Source organism: Haemaphysalis longicornis, unplaced genomic scaffold, assembly GCF_048455015.1.
Source record: "Haemaphysalis longicornis isolate Haplotype H1 unplaced genomic scaffold, Haemaphysalis longicornis Haplotype H1 scaffold_7, whole genome shotgun sequence".
Lineage (NCBI taxonomy): Eukaryota > Metazoa > Arthropoda > Arachnida > Ixodida > Ixodidae > Haemaphysalis > Haemaphysalis longicornis.
The window spans coordinates 149091022-149112625 of record NW_027526422.1 but is presented as its reverse complement, the minus strand read 5'-3'; the positions used below and the strand labels follow the sequence as shown (position 1 = coordinate 149112625).

The following is a 21604-nucleotide window of genomic DNA, read 5'->3' as shown; positions in this document are numbered from 1 at the left end:
GAAGTGGCGCAATAAGACAAGACAGTTGAACCTCGATTTATCGAAGTCTCCAGGACCCGTAAATTATTTCGTTAAATCGGGAACTTCGTAAAATTGAAAGAATGACAAATTTATTGCCTGGGGAAAACGCTTGTGATTTTGGCCTACGTACCATTTGTGACCAGCGTGATCACACACTTCTCTTAGCAGGAAAGTGAAGTCAAAGCCTCCTCGACACCCTCGCGTGCCCCAGGAAACTGCTCCGAAGGTCGACGGCCTCCATCACCGGGTTTGGTGTGGGCAGGGGAGATTCGACAGTTTCCGGATCATTCGCATCTTCCACCTCCTCTTGTGCGCCGGAAACAAACTGCACTATCTCCTCGTCGTCGTGAACTTCTGTTGTGTCAGTGTGAGCGTCTGCGTCTGCGTGCACGAAGTCGTCAAAGTTGTGATCTGCGGCCATGTCATCACGCCGGCGAAGCTCTTCCCAACAGCTGGGCGATGCCTCTTCCTGTTGGTGTTGCGGGCTTGTGGAGCCCGCAAGACGAGGTAACAGCACACTGTCAGGTAGTGTACTTCCACGGCGCTCGAGGCTTACTGCCAGATATTCTAGACGGCATATATTTGGAAAACAAGACATTTTCTATGCATCTTGTTTCCCGGAATGCTTCGTTAGGTCGGCTTTGCCGGCGAAGTTTGTTTCGTTATTTAGAGTTCGTAAGAACATTAAACCTATGGGAAACTGCGGGGGGAATCCGAATTTGTTTGTTAAATCGGGTAGCTCATAAAATCCGGTTTCGTAAAATCGCAGTTTCACCTGTAGCACTTCGTACACGCACCGCTCGTGTGTCGTCGTTTGCATCAGCCCCAAGGGCGATGTCCACGCCCAACACTTACGCTATTCCATATTTCAATAACATAGTTGCTCGAGTCAGCAGCCTACGATTTTCTCGCCGCAACAGATAAACTTTACAACAACGTTGCTACAGTCACTTTCGTTGGTTTTTTTTGCGACCGTCGCTAACAGAGGAGGAGGTGAAGGATTAACCTTTTTTTTTAATTGGCCGCCATTTTCTTAGTCGCACAAAACATGTATTGAAGATTCACTGCAGGATCTTAAAAAATGCATGAGTAGCTCGTCCCTCCCCCTAACGAAGTTGAGGGGGAGCCCGATTAGCACACTGTGCTCGGGCTTTTTTTTCCGCCCTGCGCAGAGGGTGGTTGCGAACCATGCGCCCGATGTTGCTTCGCCCTACCAACGTCGGCACCGTTCCGAAGGTAGCCCTGTCCTTTCTGGAAGGCAGCTCTCCCTGTGGTCGCTTCGCTCTATCGTTATGCCACGTGATGAACAAGCAAAAAAGGCCCCCCGAGTAGAGACAGGATTCTCCATTACTCATCCGCTTTCCTGGAAGATTGAGCGAAGTGCGCTGCGTAGTTTTACTCGCAGTTTTTCTGGGTATGCGGGGAAAAATGCGCCATCTGTCAGTAGAAATAGAAATATTCACTTTAAAATTAAAAAAAAAGGATGTTGTATAAGATCTTTAACAAGCGATTTGTGGCAAACTGCGTAGATTTGGATATAAAGCCGGAAAAGCAACCCTATTACGAACAACGCTTCGAAAGAAACATGGCCGTGCTCCCGGTGCAGACACTGGAATTACCGCTTAACGAATGGCTTAACCAAGCATGTAACGGGTCCTGTTCTTTCAGTGAACTTGTTTTGACTGTAGACGAGCGCTACCTGCTAAGCATCTGGCCGAATAGGTCCTAATCTAACGAACCCTATCAGCCATGTTCGCGTCAATATACGCCACCACAAAACAATCTATCTAGCACATGCAAAACGAAATCTGCTAGATAAGGGGGGGACTGTCCCTAAAACATGACTGCTGTGATATACAACGCCATTGTTGCGTTTTAGAGGCGTTGGACGCTAGAAAGAAGAAGATGCTCGAGTGAATAGGAAATTTCTTTGTCGGGGCTTGAAAGAACAAAGGTCCTAGTTTTATTCCCAGGCTTGTAAATCTATGAATGTGTGCAGTACGGTGCTCGTTCTTCGTTTGTCGGCTCACGGGTCCTTAAAATTTCGGAAAAAATGCAAACAACGTTTTTTCGGCTCAACGCAGTGTTTTTAACTGCACATCTTCTTATTAATCGCATCCTTAATAATTCAGTAATTCCTTGCACTACTACCCGCCGCTGTGGCTCAGAGGCGTTGTGCTGCTGAGCACGAGGATGCGGGTTCTTTTTTCGGGTGCGGCGGTAGCTTTTTTGATCGAAGCGAAAAGTGAAAGGCCGTGTCTAGAGTGCTGTGCGACGGTATTATAAGCACACCACTATACCGACGTCCACCAGCTTTTATAACAATATCGCCGCGTCTGGCCATACATCGCTCCAAATAACTTAAAGCTAGACACCTAACCTAAACATAACATAACATGACCTAACGCACACAAAGAAATTATTTAAAACACCAACACTTAACCTAAGCCTCAAAAATTATTGTTCACTTTAAAGATGAAAAAAAAACGGAGGCCAAGCTGGTATCGCACCTCCGTCCTTGGGATTACGAAGCTAAGACGTTTCCTCTACACTAAAACCACAGGCGCTTTGGCCGGAGCTTGCCTAGTCTTGTATATTCTAATGTCGTCGGATGGCACTCTAGCCATGCCTTCAGAAATCAGCTAGAGTGCCGTCGGACGGCACTCTAGACACTGCGAAATCAAAAAGGTCCGTTGTAAGAGATTTCGGCTCACGTTAAAGACCCCAGGTGGTCGAAATTAATCCGGAGACCTCGACTACGCCGCGCCTCATCGACTGCATTGCGTCGGCGCGTTAAGCCCTACTATCAATCAATTACTTGCATTACCAACTATTTTTTTCTGGGCTTATAGGAGCAGTAAAACGTAGTAGAACACAAAGTAATCATATTTGTGCTTGAAATAAAATAAGGCTGAAAGGGTTAAGCTACATTGCCACGCGTCCGCTCGGCGTGCGCTCACTTTTGGTCAATTTTCATAGCTATATTTTCGGGTTATTTTTAAGACTAAATATTAAATAATTGAGTGATGGAAAAATTACGGAGAGATGCTTAGAACTTTTTATAGCATTGTGATGGTTGAAACGTACCGGGACCTTCTGTTGATATTTTATCGCCAATTCCGCGTTCATCACACACATAAAGTTGGAATAACGCATTGTCAAACTAACACATTTTCTAACTCATTCCTGCCTAGCAAATCAAACTGTTAGTGCCTCCTTCATGTCGATTTTGGTTCAATGACACATCAACCACTTTTTCGGCGTGCATAGTATGAGTTTTGGTTCCAGGTGTCCTGTCATAAATATTTTGTGTTGGTTACGGCGCACAGCTACCCTTGTATCTGCGTACATATTCTTTATTTTGTTTGCTGTGTTCAGCGTATAACACCTGGCGTTTTTTTTTAAATGTTCGCCTTTGTGATATGAGATATATGCCACCTTTGGTTTCTTTTTCCCTTTGTGATATGCATGCCTCTAACTTTCTACATTTCTGATAGGGGTATATTTCTATTTACAAATTATTCTTTATGATGTTATCCATGCCTTGGCAAAGTATAGCTAGTCAATTTGCAAGGGATTCTGTGTAGTTTGCCGCACTTGTCCTTTTTTGTGCACTCTGTAACACCACTGCTCTCTACAATGCTTCGGCGATCGAGATAAAGGTACGTAAATAAATAAAGAAAAAAATTACGGCGTTCAACTTTGATGAACTTTCCTGTTCTTTCGTGGGAACACTGCCGCAGTTTCACCAGAGCCTGTTGGTTCAGACAAGGGGTACGACGAGCGCCATTTTAAGCTGTTCTAACCTCTTCTGCTGTTTCAGCCTGTTCCGCTGAGGTTGTTCCTTAGTTCCTCGGTCTTCCCCTCCCGCTGCTGTGCCTGGTGCATCGTCATTCAATTTGATGAACAATGACGCTGTAAGCCAACGTGGCGACGTATAGGCCTCCTGCGCTGGAGTTTTGGCGACTTGCAGCGCCCCTAGCGGCCGACGCCTCTGGGTAGTACAAAAGGAGACGACCCTCGCTGCCCTCCATGTGTTTTCAATTGCAAGCCAGAGTGAAAGTTGGCTGTGGCGCTTTATGGCGTGTTTAAAAGACTGCATACTGTATGAAATAGCCCTTAAAGTAGTTGCAGAGGCTAAACAAAATAATATCCACTAAAAGAAGCCGATTTGTCGGCTTTCTTTTGAGCGAGCTGTAGCGGTGGTCGCGGCGTGGGACAGTATCGCCAGGTCGGGTGGTTTAACTGTTTGACCACAGTTACAGTTTCTTCTTCTTGCGTGGGGTCGACAAAGGAAAGTTCACGAGTAGCATAAACACGGAGCGCTGCTCATCCTATATCCCGAGGTAACTGCAAAAGGTTGCTTCAGCTGGAGCATACAATCTAACGCAAGAATTGCGCAGCCGACTCAGCTGACACTGCTGGCCTGGCACCGCCTTTGAAACGAGTGGAAATTTTGTTTCGTATTTTCGCAAACTAAATGATTCTTGCGTAACGTTTTACGCCGCATGATTTACGAACGGAGGGGTAGATGTATACTAGCGAGTAGGTGGGGCAATAGCGCCAAATAAACATATTAAGCGCTATTGAAGTACGCAAAACATGCACCAAATCACACGGACGCTGCGTGCAGAGATGTGTACTTCTATAACATCACATAACAGCCGCATACACGGCGCGGGGCCCCGAATATTTACATACGATCATCCCTGACTGTGTTGGTTTTCTAGTGCGGGGGTCGTAGAATCTGAACGCCGACACGCCAGTTTTGACTTCAAATGGAGTTAGACAGTGAGACAAGAACAGAGAATTGTCGTCCTCCAGTTGAATTGCCCCCACCCCCCATCTTCACACTTGGCCAGATTATTGTCAAATATTATGAGAAATTTGCAGAATTTTTTCTCTTTGCATTCAAAGCCCCCCTCCTCCTCTCACCCGATTTGCCGTCCAGCCCTCCGCCGTGTCGGCTGCATGGAACTCGGCCGTTGCTGACCCTCATTCTAGGCTATTAAGTGCGAACTGGGAATGTATGCTACAAGAGCGTAATTAAGTAAAGTGAGAGCAAACAAGGAAAGTGAGCGGCCTCTTATAGTTCGCCCGACCATTTTGTTTTACGGCCACTAATTTCGCATTCGCCAAACAGATTTCACGCTTCTGACGATCGCGGCATTTTGTCGCCGAGACACGCAACAAAACGGCAATCTAACGCTGCACCATGTATTTGTAACTGCAACGCAAACGAGCACTGTTTAATGAAAGTGCACGCATAGTGTGCAGGTACGCAAAACAGCGGCGCACCGCAGCAGGCGAGCCTGCGGTCCGCCGGACTCGCTGGCTTTTTAAAGCGCGATCATCGCCGATTCCGTCACTCTTCGTTTTTGATCGGCTGTTTTTGAGAAGTCTTTGTCACCTAGAGTATTATTAGTTTAAACTAGAAATTTCACTTCAAATTTCACATAGTACGACCATCGATCGGTGAACCTGCGAGTAGCAGACGCCGTCACGGTCCCGGCACTTTCGCCGGCGCTGTAAACGTGTTTAGCGCTGCAACGCTTTTTCCCCTAATGCCAAGTTGATCGCTGAAATAGATCGGACGCGTCGGGTGTGAGCTGGTAACCACGTCGCAAAATAATCGGGAGCGTCGAGCTCATTTTGCTTCTGTCAACACGGGATCCTATGGGACCCGCGCAGCTTTGTACTACCCGGAAGTACTTCCCGGAAGCCGCTTGCGCAGCGCCCTCTGGGCAGCGCCGGAGGCCTATAACAGATGCCCCGGAAACATTATACGGTCCGTCACCTCTTCTTACACCCCCTATGGCAATGCTGCGGGCCTTTACTGGTGCGAACTCTCAGGATCGCGGTCTGATTTTCTGTGCCACCAATTTTCGGCACATAATTCTGCTGTTCGCAACGTTTCAGCACCCACTGTTCACGGTATCTTCCAAAGTTGCGGCACAGCAAGAATTATAACTTTTCTGTACAGATTTTAATACATTTGTCACAGCATGCTATTCATCTCGCGACTAGCTACACTAGCTCCTGCTACATTTCCTGGCAAGACAAAAAGAAATACCATCCCTTCCTGGAACTTTGAGAGAAGCGCGAAATTGAAATTGATTCAAACCTTCGGTGAAAGTGCGTACAACTGATCGGGAAACATTTAAATGCATAAATCGGAAACAAAGAACGAACCTATTCGACGACTTCTCGCGCAATTCGTAAACGCATTTTCGAACTATCTAAACGTATGTAAGTACGGGGGTAATGAGATAAGGGCATACTATTATACTCCTTCTTCATAATCGATGCGTCAATTTTTCTATCCGGAACTGTTACTTTTTCGGGATTTTACAGCAACCGTTTTGACACAATCTCAGCCTGGTTCCACGCAAGCCCGGTGTATCCAGAGATCTTATCAGAGCTTCTTGGCAGACCTGCAGGTAAACGCGGACCTGCATTACTTTTCACACAGAGCATCATCGGTCCCACTAAGACAGCTTTCGCTTTCACAAACATCACGTCACAACTTTCCTGTAACCGACTTCGAAAGTAACGTTGCATTTCGGCAGGTCGACACTTCTCGGGTTGCCCCAGCATGTTTTAAGCGCTTTCCTTTCCGGGCGAGTATTTCATAGAACTGTGCTTTTTCTTTCTGCAAGTCCCTCGCACACGTGGTCACCAAACTCGCATTGCGGTTGTGTGTGCGAGGATGTGCTTCTTACGGGTTCCAACGCTTAGCATAATACATTTCCTTGTTGGCAGCACGAGCGTGCCGTTAGTCGGTCGGAAACGAAAACGAGAGCGCGAAAATTAAGGTACACCTGTAGAGATAGCGAGATCTCCGGCGCCCTAAAACGCCTACCCAGACCATAAAAAAATGGGCTGTCGTGACAAGAACGATTTAAGCGACGCATAAAGGGAAACCGTAACGCTTATTTTCTTCTTGCGCTTACGCAATCATGTAACCCACGGAAATGGGTTGTACTGCGTTGTGTTCGGGCTGGAACTTCTCTAAAGTTCTCTAAAGAACTTCTCTAAAGTACAATAGTGAATGCAGAGCTTGGGCGGGCTAGTAAGTAAGTAAAGACAAGAGAACACCGAAATTACAACCCATTAAAAAGCACACGTTTACAACGTATAAGTAACGACGTCTACGCTGGAAGCACCGAAAATATCGAAACGCAAAGACCACATCTTAAAACAATAAGTGCAATAGAGGCCATGCGTTGTCGTTTAGTGGTTATCTTTAGAACACCCCTTTTTGCCTCCATCTGTTGTAAAGAGGACGACTACTAAGCGACTGCTACGCATATATCTCCGAATGCATAGCTTGGCTCGCTTAGTATCGTGAGTCACGCGCTCCAAACACAAACGCTCATCTCTCGCCCATCAGGCATTCGGGTACAAGCAACGGTTACTTACTTTCTCTGTGCGGAGCTCTGACGGGCCTTTACAACGGGCTTTTACAACAGCGATTCGCAACGCTATAGCGTTCGTAATAGCAGGGACGCGTTCACCTTGCGGCATCATAACAGTGAAACAGAGACACAGTAACGCTGATAAAATGTGCTGGGTGTTTAATAGCTTATTATGATACAGTTACAGACGCCATCAGGGGTGGCTGCAGAAATTTTCTTACCCGACATAGGCTGCGCAGACATGGTTTGAGGGACAACCAATAAACGTCATTCATTTAACACATTTCTAAACAGCACAAACTATAATCAATTAGCCGCACGCACCAACCATATCTTCTTTGCATCATTCATCTCAAGTCGAATGAATAAGGCTAGGGGGAGAGGCAAATGAACCCCTTACAACCAGAAAACCGTTCCAGTTGGTATTCAAATCAACCACTTAAAGAAAAAAAATTCTAAATGCAATATTGTTTACAACTGATATGTACATATCATCGCTCTCCCCTCGTCACTTTGTGAGTCAGGCTAAAAAGGTCAACCCGAAAAAGTGTATATGAATCCGGAGAACGTATATCGTCCGCGAATCGTCTTTTCACTTCTTCTTTCTATCTAATTATACGCAGTTGCAGCTCTTGCAGGATCCGTCATTCCTCGCCAGAACACTAAACAATTGTTATTTGCAGTGCTCCATCGGCGACAAACCAAAATTCTTTCCAGGCTAATGCGCTGTTTCTGGACTGCGCAAATCGCTAGCATGCGATTGCATAAATGCGCTCCGTTTCCCTTTTCCCGTTGTACGACAGCAATATTCAGACATTCGCATCTTCGATCACCGTTCAAGATTGTGAGCGAAAATCCTATGCAAGAATATTAGCCTTTTTTTAATCGCACCAGAAAGCTGCCAATACGGGGCAGGTATTATTTGTATCCATCTATCGGCGCTAGTGGAAGTATACGTCCCACCTCCACCAGCGCCACGCTAACTGGGCCGGCGCAAGACTCTATCTCAGAACATGTTCATGCCAAATGGTGTCGGTGGCGGCGAGGATGCGCTGCCGGATCCTCGAATAGTTTGGTGTGGATTCCCGGGCAATGGAGACCGCCGCGAGGTCTTCGTCGCCGCGAATGCACCGACACCGCGCCGTCCCTCGCCCTCAAAGAAGCCGCATCTCGCGGCCGGATTCATGGCCGAGGCGACGGGGCAGGTGAAGGCGGCCGCGAACGCGCGGCTGCTCTTCAGCGGCACAGTGCACGCCAGCTTCTGGCGCTCCGACGGGTCGTGGCTGCAGAAGGCCTGGCAGAAGGACACGAAGAAGGCCTGGTCTTCGGTGAGGCCCAAGAAGGCGCGCCGGCTCCGAGACCTTCCCCGGTTGTCCATATTGCGGGACGCGTTGAACGACGCGTAGGCTGCATAGTATGGAGAGTAACGCAGTGGTTTGTTCTAAGCGTGCAACTGATTCGTGGGGTTCTTAGCTGGTCCTGTAACAGCTTCGGGAAATTACTTCAGTGCGAATCCATATTGCGAAACCCATTTATTTGTTTATTTATTTATTTATTTATTTATTTATTTATTTATTTATTGGCCGATCATAATTTATTCATTCAATAATTTGTTTATTCAATAGGAAATAATTAGTAATTATTGATTGAGTGATTGATTGATTGATTGATTGATTGATTGATTGATTGATTGATTGATTGATTGATTGATTGATTGATTGATTGATTGATTGATTGATTGATTGTGGGGCATAACGCGCCGACGCTACACAGGCGCTGAGGCGCGCCGTAGTGGAGGGCTCCGGATTAATGGTCGAACCCACTGAACGTTTTCTGCTCATCAGTTCAGCAGTATTGAGAACTTGAGAATTATTCGTAAACTCTGGGAATTAAAATGGAGAAGTAGATACGCCGAACACCTATGATATTGTGGTTTCTTTTTCAGTTTGTGCCACCAAAATTGAACACAAAAATATCTCTGAACTCGTGAAAGAAATGTTCCGTACTAACAAGCCATGCAGCCGAAGACATCAGCTTCCAAACGTTCAGGAAGCAGTACAATCAACAAGCAAGGCAGCGAGGGACGTGGTAGTCATCTTTCAACCTGTCACGCCAGCGTGCTTGGCCTCCGCCGTGCGGGGCCACCTATTTCTTTTATTCGCAACACAGGCTCCCGCCACGCCCACGAAGGCTAATGACTAACCGCAGCTAGGAACGTTGAGTGTTTGGGAGGGTACGTACCAGGGCGGCTAGGCCATATCAAGATATCATATCTTGTCCACGACGTTAGAACACCACCCACTCGCATAACTAGCGTGGTTGTCTTGTTCTAATTGAGAACTGGAGAGGCTTCTCCCAATATCAGAGCGCTTCATGAGTGGATCGAAAGAGTACGACTGCCCCCCTGAGTCACTATTTCTCGAGACATTGCAAGGATCATGTCCTGCGCAGACAGACCAGCACATAAGCCTATCACGAAATATGGGCCTGAGTGACAACCTTCAAGCTGAAAGACCAGCCACGTGAGAATGCTTTCCAGACTTTTCCACACAGGAGGTTAAGGGAAATTCGCCCAAGATGTTGTAATACTAATGGTTTTTGGGTTAGGGGATAAAGGTGATTTTTGTACGTTTCGACGACGTTGGTATGGTCCTCTTTGTGTCAGGGCGTCTTACACCAAAGTTACGGGGTATTTAGTCGCTAATTTGACCCTATTTATCCTGGAATTATTCGAACATTTACTACAATTTCATTTTCCAGTTCGAGCTCATGGCGTATTCTGAGGTTGTGCCTTGGCTTCCTCCGCCGTTTTTTGGTGCTTTATTATGCCTTTCACAAGTGTTGTACTTATTATTCTATGGTTTCAGGGGGTATATAGGAACCTATCTACTGTTTTGGTCCCGGCCCGTGTGTCTGCTGCCATGTGCAGTACCCAAGCTTGAAGATTTCAGGTGTGCCCAAATTATGCTTCTCTCTGAACCTCCCAAGCAAAACCCATACGCCCCCTAAAAAACGACCCACCACACCTGGCCCACAATTCTACCGAAAACACATACTTATTTCCCTCATCTCTCAAGCCTACAGACTAGCCCTAGGCCTAAGGCCTACCTCTCCATACTCACGTGCAGGTTACTAATTTGGAAGAATGGCACTGGCTCACCGCCACTCCCATACTGCCCGCGTGAAGCTAACATCCGCCGGTTAAACACACTCAAACGTTTCTGTCTTTCAGTTTTACCTAAGTAAGACCAGAATTAAAAAAGGCGCACACATTCTCCTTCCTCTGTGATCTTTTTCTTCACTAGGTACTGATGTCGCGTGGCCGTGCGCACTGTCAGGTATGCGGTGGCTACCCGGGCAATGAACACACTTAGTGGCAGTGGGTATGGGCTACCTTGTCTCCCACAGTTCTTTCCACCAACCTTTTCCCCACTGATATTTCTTACTCGTGGTCAAGCTGAGCAGCTACCCCCGATAGTCTACGGGCCAGCCTGTGGTCCCTGTGGGTGGCCCACATGGAAACTCTTCATACAGCTCCTCCAAGCCCACCTCCATCGTAGGCCCGCGAAACGTCCCCTTCTTCCCAGGGCTCATAACTCTCCAACTAGGATGCTGCCACTTATAGCGTTATCTCCCTCTATCTCTCTCTCCGCATCAGCCAACACATTCGATAGCCCCCATCCAAAGTGACACGCACACCCATTGCAAGAAAGCACGCCGCGAAGAGGGGTTGACCCCTTGACCGATGATTACACAGTCAACCATACGACGCGACACGCGTACTCAACTTGTTACTCGTGCAAGCCCACCAGCGCAATCCCGGCGGTCGACCACCGGTCAACCAGAGCAACGAATAATGACCGCCACTAGATGAACCAACCCTACAGACGCCGTTGAGAAAATCCTCGTCGCCCCCGTAGTCACAACAAATTTTGTATGCATCACAATTTTCACGGCTTCGCAAGTCGCATGTCGCAACTACCTTCTCGGTCGCCTAACACTCCTTGCCGTGAAGTTCCTCAAGAATGCACAGCAACTCCCCAACACCCTATAGTATGCCTGAACAAGAGTCTGTCCATAGAAATGAGCCAGTGCTCTGGTGCTGGAGATTGAAGACTCTTACACTTCTCGAAGGGATATCCTGCCCGGAGAAAACTCCCGACACCCTCCGTAGCCACACGGATATAATCTTCCACTACAGACAGAAGCATCACCAGTTCGCACCACCCTGCCTTCACCTTTTCCTGGCCGAGGAGACTACACTCCACCAAATCCAAGCCAATTCATTCACCCTTCTACCCTTCTCCAGCATACGTACTCCTCACAACACTACTGCATATGCAATTTCTTAACCAGCCCCGCACCCTGTACCGTCTGGTCTGGGAACGCTACAGTCCCTGTCCCCCATACTCAATCCCAAGCCCACCCACGAGCAATCGGTATACCGGCTGCTCGTACGTGGGCCTGGGATTTCAATAGAGAGGGCACAAGCAGCAAGCAAAGATGACGGCTCACCGGACTGGAGGAAGTCACCCCCACCCACCATCAAAGGATTGTTGGCCTCAGCATCATTCACCTAGCTAGGGATTTTTTAGCACGCTATTCACAACTCCGAACTCCCCGTTCTTTAGCAGATCCAATGAAGAGAGTGAAATGCTGGGCTTGTTGGTTCATACTGTTGCAAAAAAGAAACCAGCGGCAAGCACACGCAGGACAAGAGAAGGAGGGACACAAACACAACGCTGGACTACCAACTGATTTAATCGGGAAACTACGATACACTTATATGCAAAACCACGCGCACGCGCACACCTTGACAGCATGAAGAGACAACTTTATACATCTAGGAAGTGAAATTCTTTATCTGTTAGAACCACCGAAGGAACGCTGACACATGTCTTCTTGTTTTTTCTTATAAAAAACGCCTCAAGTAACTCACGCTCACGTCTTGATTTGCCCCTCCCCACAGTTGAAGGTTCGTAAGGCATTAAATCAGATTTGAGTCATGCTCCAAGAGCGCAGCCTCTTTGCTGCAACGATACGTTGTTCGGGGTTGTGGACGCCAATGGTGTTGCATATTATAACGAACTATTTCTTTTGTTTTCTGTGCCTATGTGTCTTGTCGCCTTCGTCTGGCCACTTCAAGTCTTCTTATGCGGGTTGGGAGCGAAGCCTGGCTCGCTCTCTTTTTTGTATGCCGGGAATTGCATCTGATTAGATAAGCAGTGTCCAGCCCTTTCGTCACTATACTAGAACGCTCTTCTTTAGTCGCCAAAGATCTCGATTTAACTCGATGCTCCGGAAAGTATAGTATAGCGCGGGAAAATTAATGTTCGGAGAGCAAACACCGGGGCATGTTATTCGCGGACGCTCTACTGTGCGTGTCGTGCTTGTTGACCGGAACTTCGCCGTTGTATTTTCTCCTTGCTTGTATCGGAGCCCAAGTTCGCTCGTTCTTGGCTGCATGACATCGGGTGAAGTTGTTGGGTGCATTAAACCTCCAGAAAGGTGCCAAGAAAGCGCATTTCGTGGCACCCGCCTACAGCATGATCTCCCACCGATTTTGGACTACTGCCCCAAAAAGTAGAGAAAGAAGACATCGTGACCGGTGCCATGATCAACGCAGCCACCATGACCAACCAACGCTCCTCGCAACTGGCTCGAGAACCACGAGTGCACCCTGACTATTTACGAAAAAATACTTCTGATAGGTCACCCCTATGAAGTCGGCCCGCATGACATCAGCTCTACCTAACAGGGCAGCATGCTTAATTTTAGTATTTTTGGAAGCAACAAACAATCAGAGGCGTTCGGGTATGGTTTGAACATTTATCCCACTAAGGTTTAAACTGCATCCCCTGCACATCCACTCCTTCGAGGATTTTTTAAAATATGCTTTAGATCAATAAATCTTGTGATAGCTTAAACCGTACATCAACATTTCAAGGCGAATGAAGTAGATGTTTGTTAGGGGTTTGTCAAAAACATGCCTCGTACTTAGCCTTCCGTCTGCTCATCGCTCGCGCGCCACCTACCAAGACATTACTATCGCTTACCTATCTCGATGGCCGCGACACCTGCAAAGCCCTCGGAGCCTTCGTCGTCGTCGTCGTCGACAGCAGGGCAGGTGGTCCGGCGCTCGTACTCTTGGTAGGACGATTTGCCCCACCAGAGCCCAGTGGCCAAACCGCCACCATCGATGAGCACGCCCCTCGGATCGAACGCACGCGCCAAGGTGGCGGCGTAATGGGCGCCGAGGCCACCGATGTTCACAGCGAGCCCTCCGCCATCCACGTACAGCGGGCTGGTCAGGGCTTGCAGCGACACGGCAAGTTCGTTCACGTAGTAATGGTACCTGCAACGTGTAAGAGAGCAGGGAAAAAATAGAGGCAGTGTTCAATGTTCACTTCAGGTATATGGCCCTGCTCCAGCAAATCTTTTTGCCTGCACAGTTATTTTTCACAAGTACGACACATGGCCGTTTTTCTGGGTATCCTCTATTGGAGCTCAATTATCTAAAACGAACGGCGTCGCTTCAATTCAAAACCACGCCCGTGGTTTTAGAGAAATGAGCCCCTGGTTGCAACTAGTTAGGAACGGAGAAAAAGCGTCCAAGCTAACGCAAAGGAACAGCACGGGTAATCACCTCCACATCTGTTTCCTTCTCGCGCAATGTTTGCAGTGACACACATCAGTGAAGTCGGGTGTGGATTGCCGGTGAGAGCGAGCACGGGCGGCGCTGCGGTGCGCGCCTTCTTGACGTCGGCTTAGTGATTCTCGCATTTGTCGTCTGCTTAACTAGGGCTCGCTCTCCCTGCTGTTTCTTCGCGCTCGGTTGACGTCTGATGCTTGTCGGCACCATATTTTGCGTGTGCGTAAGTTTCTAATATAATAACAGACTTAAAATCGCATACACTATCTCAAGGCACGAGTTAAAGTATAGTTTTCAATACCGCTACGAAGAAACATTACCGGCGTCGCCCTATTCCTTGCGAAGCCGGTCCTGTTCGGAGCGCAAAGAGTCGGAGCTAAGCGTCAGCTTCTGTATTAAACAATGTTTCGAACAAAGGGAACAGCCAGCTGCCAGTAACCGACAACAGCGAAAATACAAGACCAAAACAACTTCCAGTCCTTGGGGGCGGTTGGCTTTCGCAAAAGGCATTACGATTCCCGGTAATCATATGTACGGTAGAACAGTTTTTGCAACCTTGCCGAACACTCGAAAGTGTTGTATCGTATCACTTTACTATTTCATCGCATGAAATAAGGTTACATGAACTATGGGTTGCAAAAGCTGTAGATTAAATACCACATAACCTACTGTGTGCATAGACGCGTGCTGGTTTTATAACAGGCTTCTAAGCAGTAGGAAGCTTTATTGAGCCAGACGAGTCACGTCTACAGTAAAGATACAGTAACACTATCGTTTTTCTTGACCTATAGAGATATTTCGGTACATTTCCCGCAGCCATATCTATCCAATACTCAAATATGCGCTATAGAAAGACTGCACTGAAGAGGAGGAGGAGGATCAGAAGGGGGAGAAAACTTTATTTAACAGTAACATCTAGCTGATTAGTGGTCCGGGCTGTCAGTCCACGACAACAGTAAAAAATTAATTTTCTTCATTATTAGAACGCTATTCTGAGTAGACCAGGATTGGTTCTGTACGCCTGGAGGGGTTGGAAAACAATACATAGCTTCTTGGAAATATACATCGGTTTCGATTTCTGTAATATATGCACGTATACTATTTATTGCGTTCACTAGCCAGTATATGAAGCCTTGAACCCCGTATTCATGTCATAATTGTTCGGTTTGAGAGTCAGTTCGTTATCATAACATTGATTACGATAGAAATTCAGAGCAAAAAGCCGCCCCTGAGTACTCTGGATAAAGTTGTCTGGGGCGCAATCGCGATTTCGTAGCACAAGCCTTCGCATTGTATATTGCATGTGAATAAATAGCGCACGCTGCGGATATGCAGCTTCGAGCACGCAGCCATAACGAAAGCGAATTAGTGAAGAAGGGAATGTAGGTAATGTATGCTCTACAGCCTGAAAAAAATGGATTTGTGAGCCTTCCAAACGTCCCCAAACCTAATATTAGGACGTTTGTTACGGTGCAGAGGCGTTAATGCGTTGGGAAAATAAAAAAATAAAGCATTCGTCTGAGAAAAGCCAACAACAACAAAAGAAATAGAAGACAGCCGCTTTATTTCCTTGGGTGCGATGCTCGTGTTGGGGCCCGCTGCTTGGTACGTAGCATTTGATTGTTGAGTCCTTATAAAATCATCTCAAAAATACGGTAGGGAAGGAAGCCTCCGCAATTCGAATACTTATCAAGCAGCTCTGCGCGCTGAACCTCACGAATAAGCCAGAAAGGTCGAGCTACACTCAATATTATGACCGATGTTCTGAAGAAAGTTGCTCTCTGTCTCCTCGTGTGTTGTAAACCGGTTCGGAATACAGCTTGATAATATTCAGATGTGTCAGAAGGTGGCAAAAATAACTGAATTACCAGAAATAGGCTTTTTAATGTACTAAACCATCAAAGCGGGAGATTTATAACATGGGCACTGCTGCCATTCCCAAGCGGAATCTAACAGACGAAACGTCGGAACAAGGGAGCGCCGCTGAAACATCTCACCGCCAATAGCATTTATTTAAACCTTTTCTTTCTCTCTGGGGGCATGGAGGACTGAAAGCACACGATGAATTTCTGTACAATTAGTAGCCACAGCAGTAGCGAGTAAAAAAATCTTACGTGAAGTCGTTACGTTCAGCACAAAAATTAGTGACACGTTGTCAAGTGCATGTTTACCGCACCGCATTTGCTGCTCCTTTTTTCTCAAGTTAGTGCTGGAGTCCACCATGTGCGCACATTCAAAACACTAATACAATTTGTGCATCCACAGTGTACTGCAAGAATAACTGAGAGATCACTAAGATGCAAGCAATAAATACTTCATTACGGACAGTTGGACTAGTTGGTTTGAGCATACTGGGCACATCGTACTAGCGCAAGGACGGTACACTAGAGGAAGAAAACCACAGCCCTTACGGTGTGATTTTTACAAAACACACATGCACACTACGTCGTCGCGCGCTCTACGTCATCGGGTATTTTCTTATTGACTGCGTCAGAATGTAATTATGTGCGCTGTCAGAGACTGCATAGCTGGAATGTGGCCGGTGGCCTTGCAGAATTATGTGGGGGTGTCAGCAGAAAATTATTTTTAATTACTCAGCTCTTATCTTTCTTCCACTGTGGTCCATTTCAGTTACGACTCCATTGTTGAGAGGGATGGAATATGTATCAGCTCGTGTATAGCACAGAAATTACGTGACTTGGTTTTAGCGTACTTTGACAAACGTTTTCCCTTGTGCCCAGACCCAGAAACTGTTGCCACGGTTTTTAGATATGTAGGTGACTATCTTGTTATTTTAAAGGGGTGTTAACCCTCATAAAAGAGCCCGTGTTGTCGACAGTGTTCTTGACGTTTTTAGGACTAATGCTAAGGGACTTGGTCTCACGCACGAAATGCCAGAAGAAGGGGGTCTGCAGTACCTTGACATATGCATATGCACGAACAGTGAAAACGTATACTGGAGGTACAGTCAAACACGGTTATAGCGAACTGCAATATGCGCCACTATTAGTTCGATATATCCAATAGTTAGAAATAGCCGAACTCACCTATAACGAGTTTTTTGTTACAAGTTCGCAATAGGCGGGACCCCCTCACCGCTTCTCCCCCCTTTCCATGCCATCCCCGCATTCAGAAACAAACGCAATAAAGTATGCGATTACTATACACAAAACTATCCATTTACTGCAAGCAATAAGCTATTTTCCTCTGTAACTACCTACTTTCGCAAAAAGCGGTGATTCTTGTTTTCACTTTCGTTTTGGCGGCGTCAACTAGCCCAGCATTCTCTACATGAGACATCATTTGCATCATCAGCTGCAGTCCGTGTCCTTCAATATCGAAGCAATATTGATGGAACACATTGACCGCCGAAAGCGCTTCATTAAGCATTGAACGGTTTTCACTCGCGACAACCTCCGCCTCCTCGGTGCCTCGAGCTGCGTCAGCAGCCATGACATCGGAGACGGTGTCGGCGTCCGAGGGGTTCACAGTGAAAGCAACGTCGTCGTCGACACTCAGGCAATCCTTGAATGGCTTCTTTCAGCACAACACCGGGAACGTTGGAGAGCTCTTATCACAGTTCATCGATGCCTCCATCTTGGTCCCGACTCTCTGTCTGGGGAGTTTAACCGTGAGTCAGGCTCGTCGCAAAGAGCCACGGAAAGTGCCGGGAGACACGTCGCTCCATGGGAGGCTCAACATCTCCATCGCAGCCAATCAACATCCCAATCGCCGCTCCGAGACCATGCATTTTGGCGTAAATTCTAGGCGCACCGAGTTTGATATATCAGATTGGAACTTCGTTATAAGGAATATGTTTCGCATGTATTTTCGTAACTGAATTTTCTTTGTTCGATATACAGCATAATTCGCTCTATCCGGGTTTGTTATAATAAGGGTTGACTGTATTATGCACGGTCTGAAAAGAAAATTTTGAGTTACAGTTCAGCCAGCTGAATAATTATAAAAAAGGGGAGTAGCCATAAACTGCCTGCGTCTTGCTCTAGATAAGCATGTGAACATCAGGTCAGCACTAGCGTCATGACACAGGTAAAGCGCCTAAAAACTGCATGTCTACCTCATAAAGCATTGCCGGTGGGGCGGAGAGCCTTGTCGCCGAAATAAAAGGCGTTAGAAACATTGCCGAGAGAAATAAGCAATCAGAAAGGGTTGGACCGCTGGTGGCCCTGTACATCCATCACCTCTCACAAAGCCTCAAACAGGTGGCGGGAAGATGCGGATTAACGGTTCTGTTATCGGCTCCCCACAAAATGGCGCAAAAATGTCATAAAGTCAACTGCGAAAAAAAAAAGTCCTCAATGATCAAATAAGCACGCAACGCGCTGTGTGCTCGGCTGTACTGGTGTCGTGTATCGTATTCCGGTGTCCTGCCGTAAATGTTGCATCGGAGGACTGATGGGGCGATGTCTATAACACAGACTTGGAGAGCATCGCTCAGAAGTATTGGTTGTAATGGGGGTGAGCGGGCACGAGGCCGACCATTGTCGCAGATGAAAACGCCCTCCACCATACGAAAAAAACATAGGTTTTGCGCTGGCCAAGCAACCACCTCGAGCGCGAAATACGAGCCATACCGTATTGGCCATGAAGGCGGCGCATTCAGTGGCATTGTCCGCAAAATAAACGTGGTTTCTGAAACAAAGATTAACTCGCACACGTGTAAATAACTTAGCTCTCCCTTTTATCTTTTTTTCTGGTGCATGCCCCGTAAACGTAGCGTGTATGTGCGTTATGTAAAAGTCTCAGTTGAAGTTTAGCGTTCGTCCTTTTGTTTTCTTCCTCTTGTGCTCCATCCTTGTGCTAGTACAATGTACCTTGCAGCAATCACAAATCCATTTTGAATGCTAGTAGAGAGTTGTAGGCAGATGTTTCCCACCAAGGAGCGCAAGTGTTCAAATACAAACTACGCTGCTGTAACAGCGTTGCCATTATGCCACGGTTGTCCTGAGAGAATGATGAGCTAGAGGTTCTGCGGATGGTGCCAAAAGGGAGGGAACACCCACCTGAAAAGTGCGCGCTGTGATTGCATGTCCTCCGAGTACAAGACGGCGTCAATGTTCCGGTTTCGCAAAAGCGCTCGGCGAACAGTGAGGGCGTCCAACCAGGAGCGGAAGACCGGCTCGCTGGGATCTGGAAAGGGCTGAAGGATGGCGCTTATCTCGGATGCGTTCAGGTACGCATCGGCTGGCCACAGTGACGTGTTCATGCCCCGCAGTTTGTCGATGGCAGCGTCGCGGCTCTCGGCGTCGATCCACGGCGTTTTGAGGAACAGGTTCACTGTCGTCTGCTTGATGCCCTCCAGAATGCCATCCACCGCAGCGCGCGTCGCCAAGGGGTACTTGGCGTCAATGTGGCTGCGCGCACGCGAAAATAAGTACACCCATTAAAAATAGCATATCCCTTTACGGAAGGACGCCCGAATACAAGCGCTTTCAAAACGAAAGCTATTCGCAATGCGTGTTTCCCGATATTTCCGTTCGTGTAAAACCGTGTTCTTGAAAATTATGTTGGCTGTTGAAATGTTACATGTCGCTACGACATTTCCCAACGCTTACGTAGTTCTCAAAAAACAGCCCTCATGCATAAGTGGCTTCCAATAGAATTAACATAGGTTCCATAGCTCAAACATACTCTTTCGCTCACATGAGCTTCGATACACATGAAAACACTGATTCCGCGGCTTTGATTAAGCGCCGTGCTGACAAGGACAACATTAGCCTCATATTGAAGTACCTCTGTGGTCCAGTCCGCTCTAGACAACGTAGCTAGACCCAATGTTGCTGAAGAGCACTGCGAGCAAAATTATTTTACTTGCTTCTCTATTCAAATAATTTAAAGTGTAAACAGTTGCTTAGGAAGGCACTGTGCGCACCTGGACAGCAGTGTCAGTCCGAAGGCCCTGTTGGCGGCCCAGAGGCAGTCGGCGTGCCTTGGTTCGGCCATGTGCGCGGTGACGGGGCGTCCCGGCAGGCTCGGATCAGCCATCCAACCCAATAGCTGCACCAGAGTCCAGGCGAGTTGCTGGAGTACGGATTCCACAGAGAGAGACTGAAGCAGCCCGTCGACAGCCCGCAGAAGCTTCACGTTGGTGACCAGCACGCGGTCCGCCTCGCTGACCCTGTGATGGAAAGGTACCATGGGAACCGCGTTGAGTTTTATTGTTCCATCACCTAACCTAAAAAACAGTTGTGAAAAAGGCGGAAGCAGCAAACTAAAAAAAACGAAAAGAGTGTTTTGGTCCGGGAAGAATAAGTGAATGATTTTCTTGATGGAGTCCTCTTTGGTGCAGCGAATGAATGAAAAAATAAAACGATAACAGAAAAGGCCTTTCCTTTGCTCTAATATTTAACGGTACCCCGATGAGTCTTTCTTTCCGCTTGACCTAACAGATCTTTTGAGAAGTATTTTTGGCTTCCTAAACTAATTTTTAAAAATAAAAACGTTAGGTTATCTGCATTTTAAATTATTACCGCACAGAGCACATATCTACACAAACGCAATAAATCTACAAATTCAGACCTGGCGTTATTAAAGCAAAACAAAAATACATTTTACAGTGCAAAGTGCAACAAAAAGTCTCCCGAAATTCGGAGAGCTGTCTCCTGTGCGTTACATTCTTTCGCCGCATGTCTACATTGTAGGCACTTTACTTCCCGGTCTGTCTATGAGTAGCCAAATAGGCTGGGTTATTTTAATGTTTACGTTTTCGTTTATTATGTTCCCAATGATGTAAGTTCACTACATTATCGCGATTAAGCGCATGTTTGTGGCCAGTTGTGTATTTCTCCGCAGATTCCAGGCGTAGCGCACGGCTGGTGTGTTCTCGTGATTGCTATTTTTTCGGTTTATTTTCGTGGCGCTCATTGTTAGTCCTCCTGTTTTGGAGAGATGTAAAAGATCCACATTTTTTTTGTTAATTCCTTTTGGAATTTTTCTGGTATTAGTTATATTTCTTGCCTTTTTAAAAGTCCGTTCCGCCAAATATCTGTTCATGCTACTATAATGATGATGGGGTTGCTTGTGCCAATTATGGATTTTTTGGAAATGCGGAACGTTACACCGCTGGCTTATTTTCATCATTCTCTGAACCGTTTTTCCAACGTTCTTTACGGGCATTTTTTTGTTCACCCTTCGTTCTTTATAAGATATCTACCTACCATAAGATCATATTTTTCTATTTCGGCAATCCATTTTTCTAAAAAGCTCTTTTTTCTATTTTTGCGTTTATTTTTACTTAAGAAATTTGTTCCGCCGATTGACTCCGTTTGCGCTGTTGCTGAATGTGTTAAATTTGAAAGATTAAATGTGTTACTTCCGCCGATTCTGAATTTTTTTTTGAAAAGGAGGGTATTCCACCGCTCTGGCTGTGGGGGCACCCAACAAAAAATGCCACACATTCATCATTTTACCACTTTTACAAGTACCAAAACATATCTCGTGGAGCTCCCGAACACGGAATACCGGTCTTGAAGCGGAGCACCCCTAGCGTCTA

At 46.8% G+C, this 21604-nt stretch overlaps 1 protein-coding gene across 1 annotated transcript in view; it reads right to left on the bottom strand.

The window, feature by feature from the left end:
- Positions 1-7625: 7625 nt before the first annotated feature.
- The window catches only part of LOC144146597 (endothelin-converting enzyme 2-like), a 28648-nt gene continuing 14669 nt past the window's right edge, over positions 7626-21604 (bottom strand). The window contains exons 7-10 of the mRNA XM_077678536.1: positions 19985-20230; positions 19116-19466; positions 13496-13794; positions 7626-8846 (exon numbers count right to left, since the gene is read on the bottom strand). Of these exons, the coding sequence (XP_077534662.1) occupies positions 8446-8846; positions 13496-13794; positions 19116-19466; positions 19985-20230 (1297 nt within the window). The 3' untranslated portion in view covers positions 7626-8445. The remainder of the gene's footprint in view (positions 8847-13495; positions 13795-19115; positions 19467-19984; positions 20231-21604) is intronic.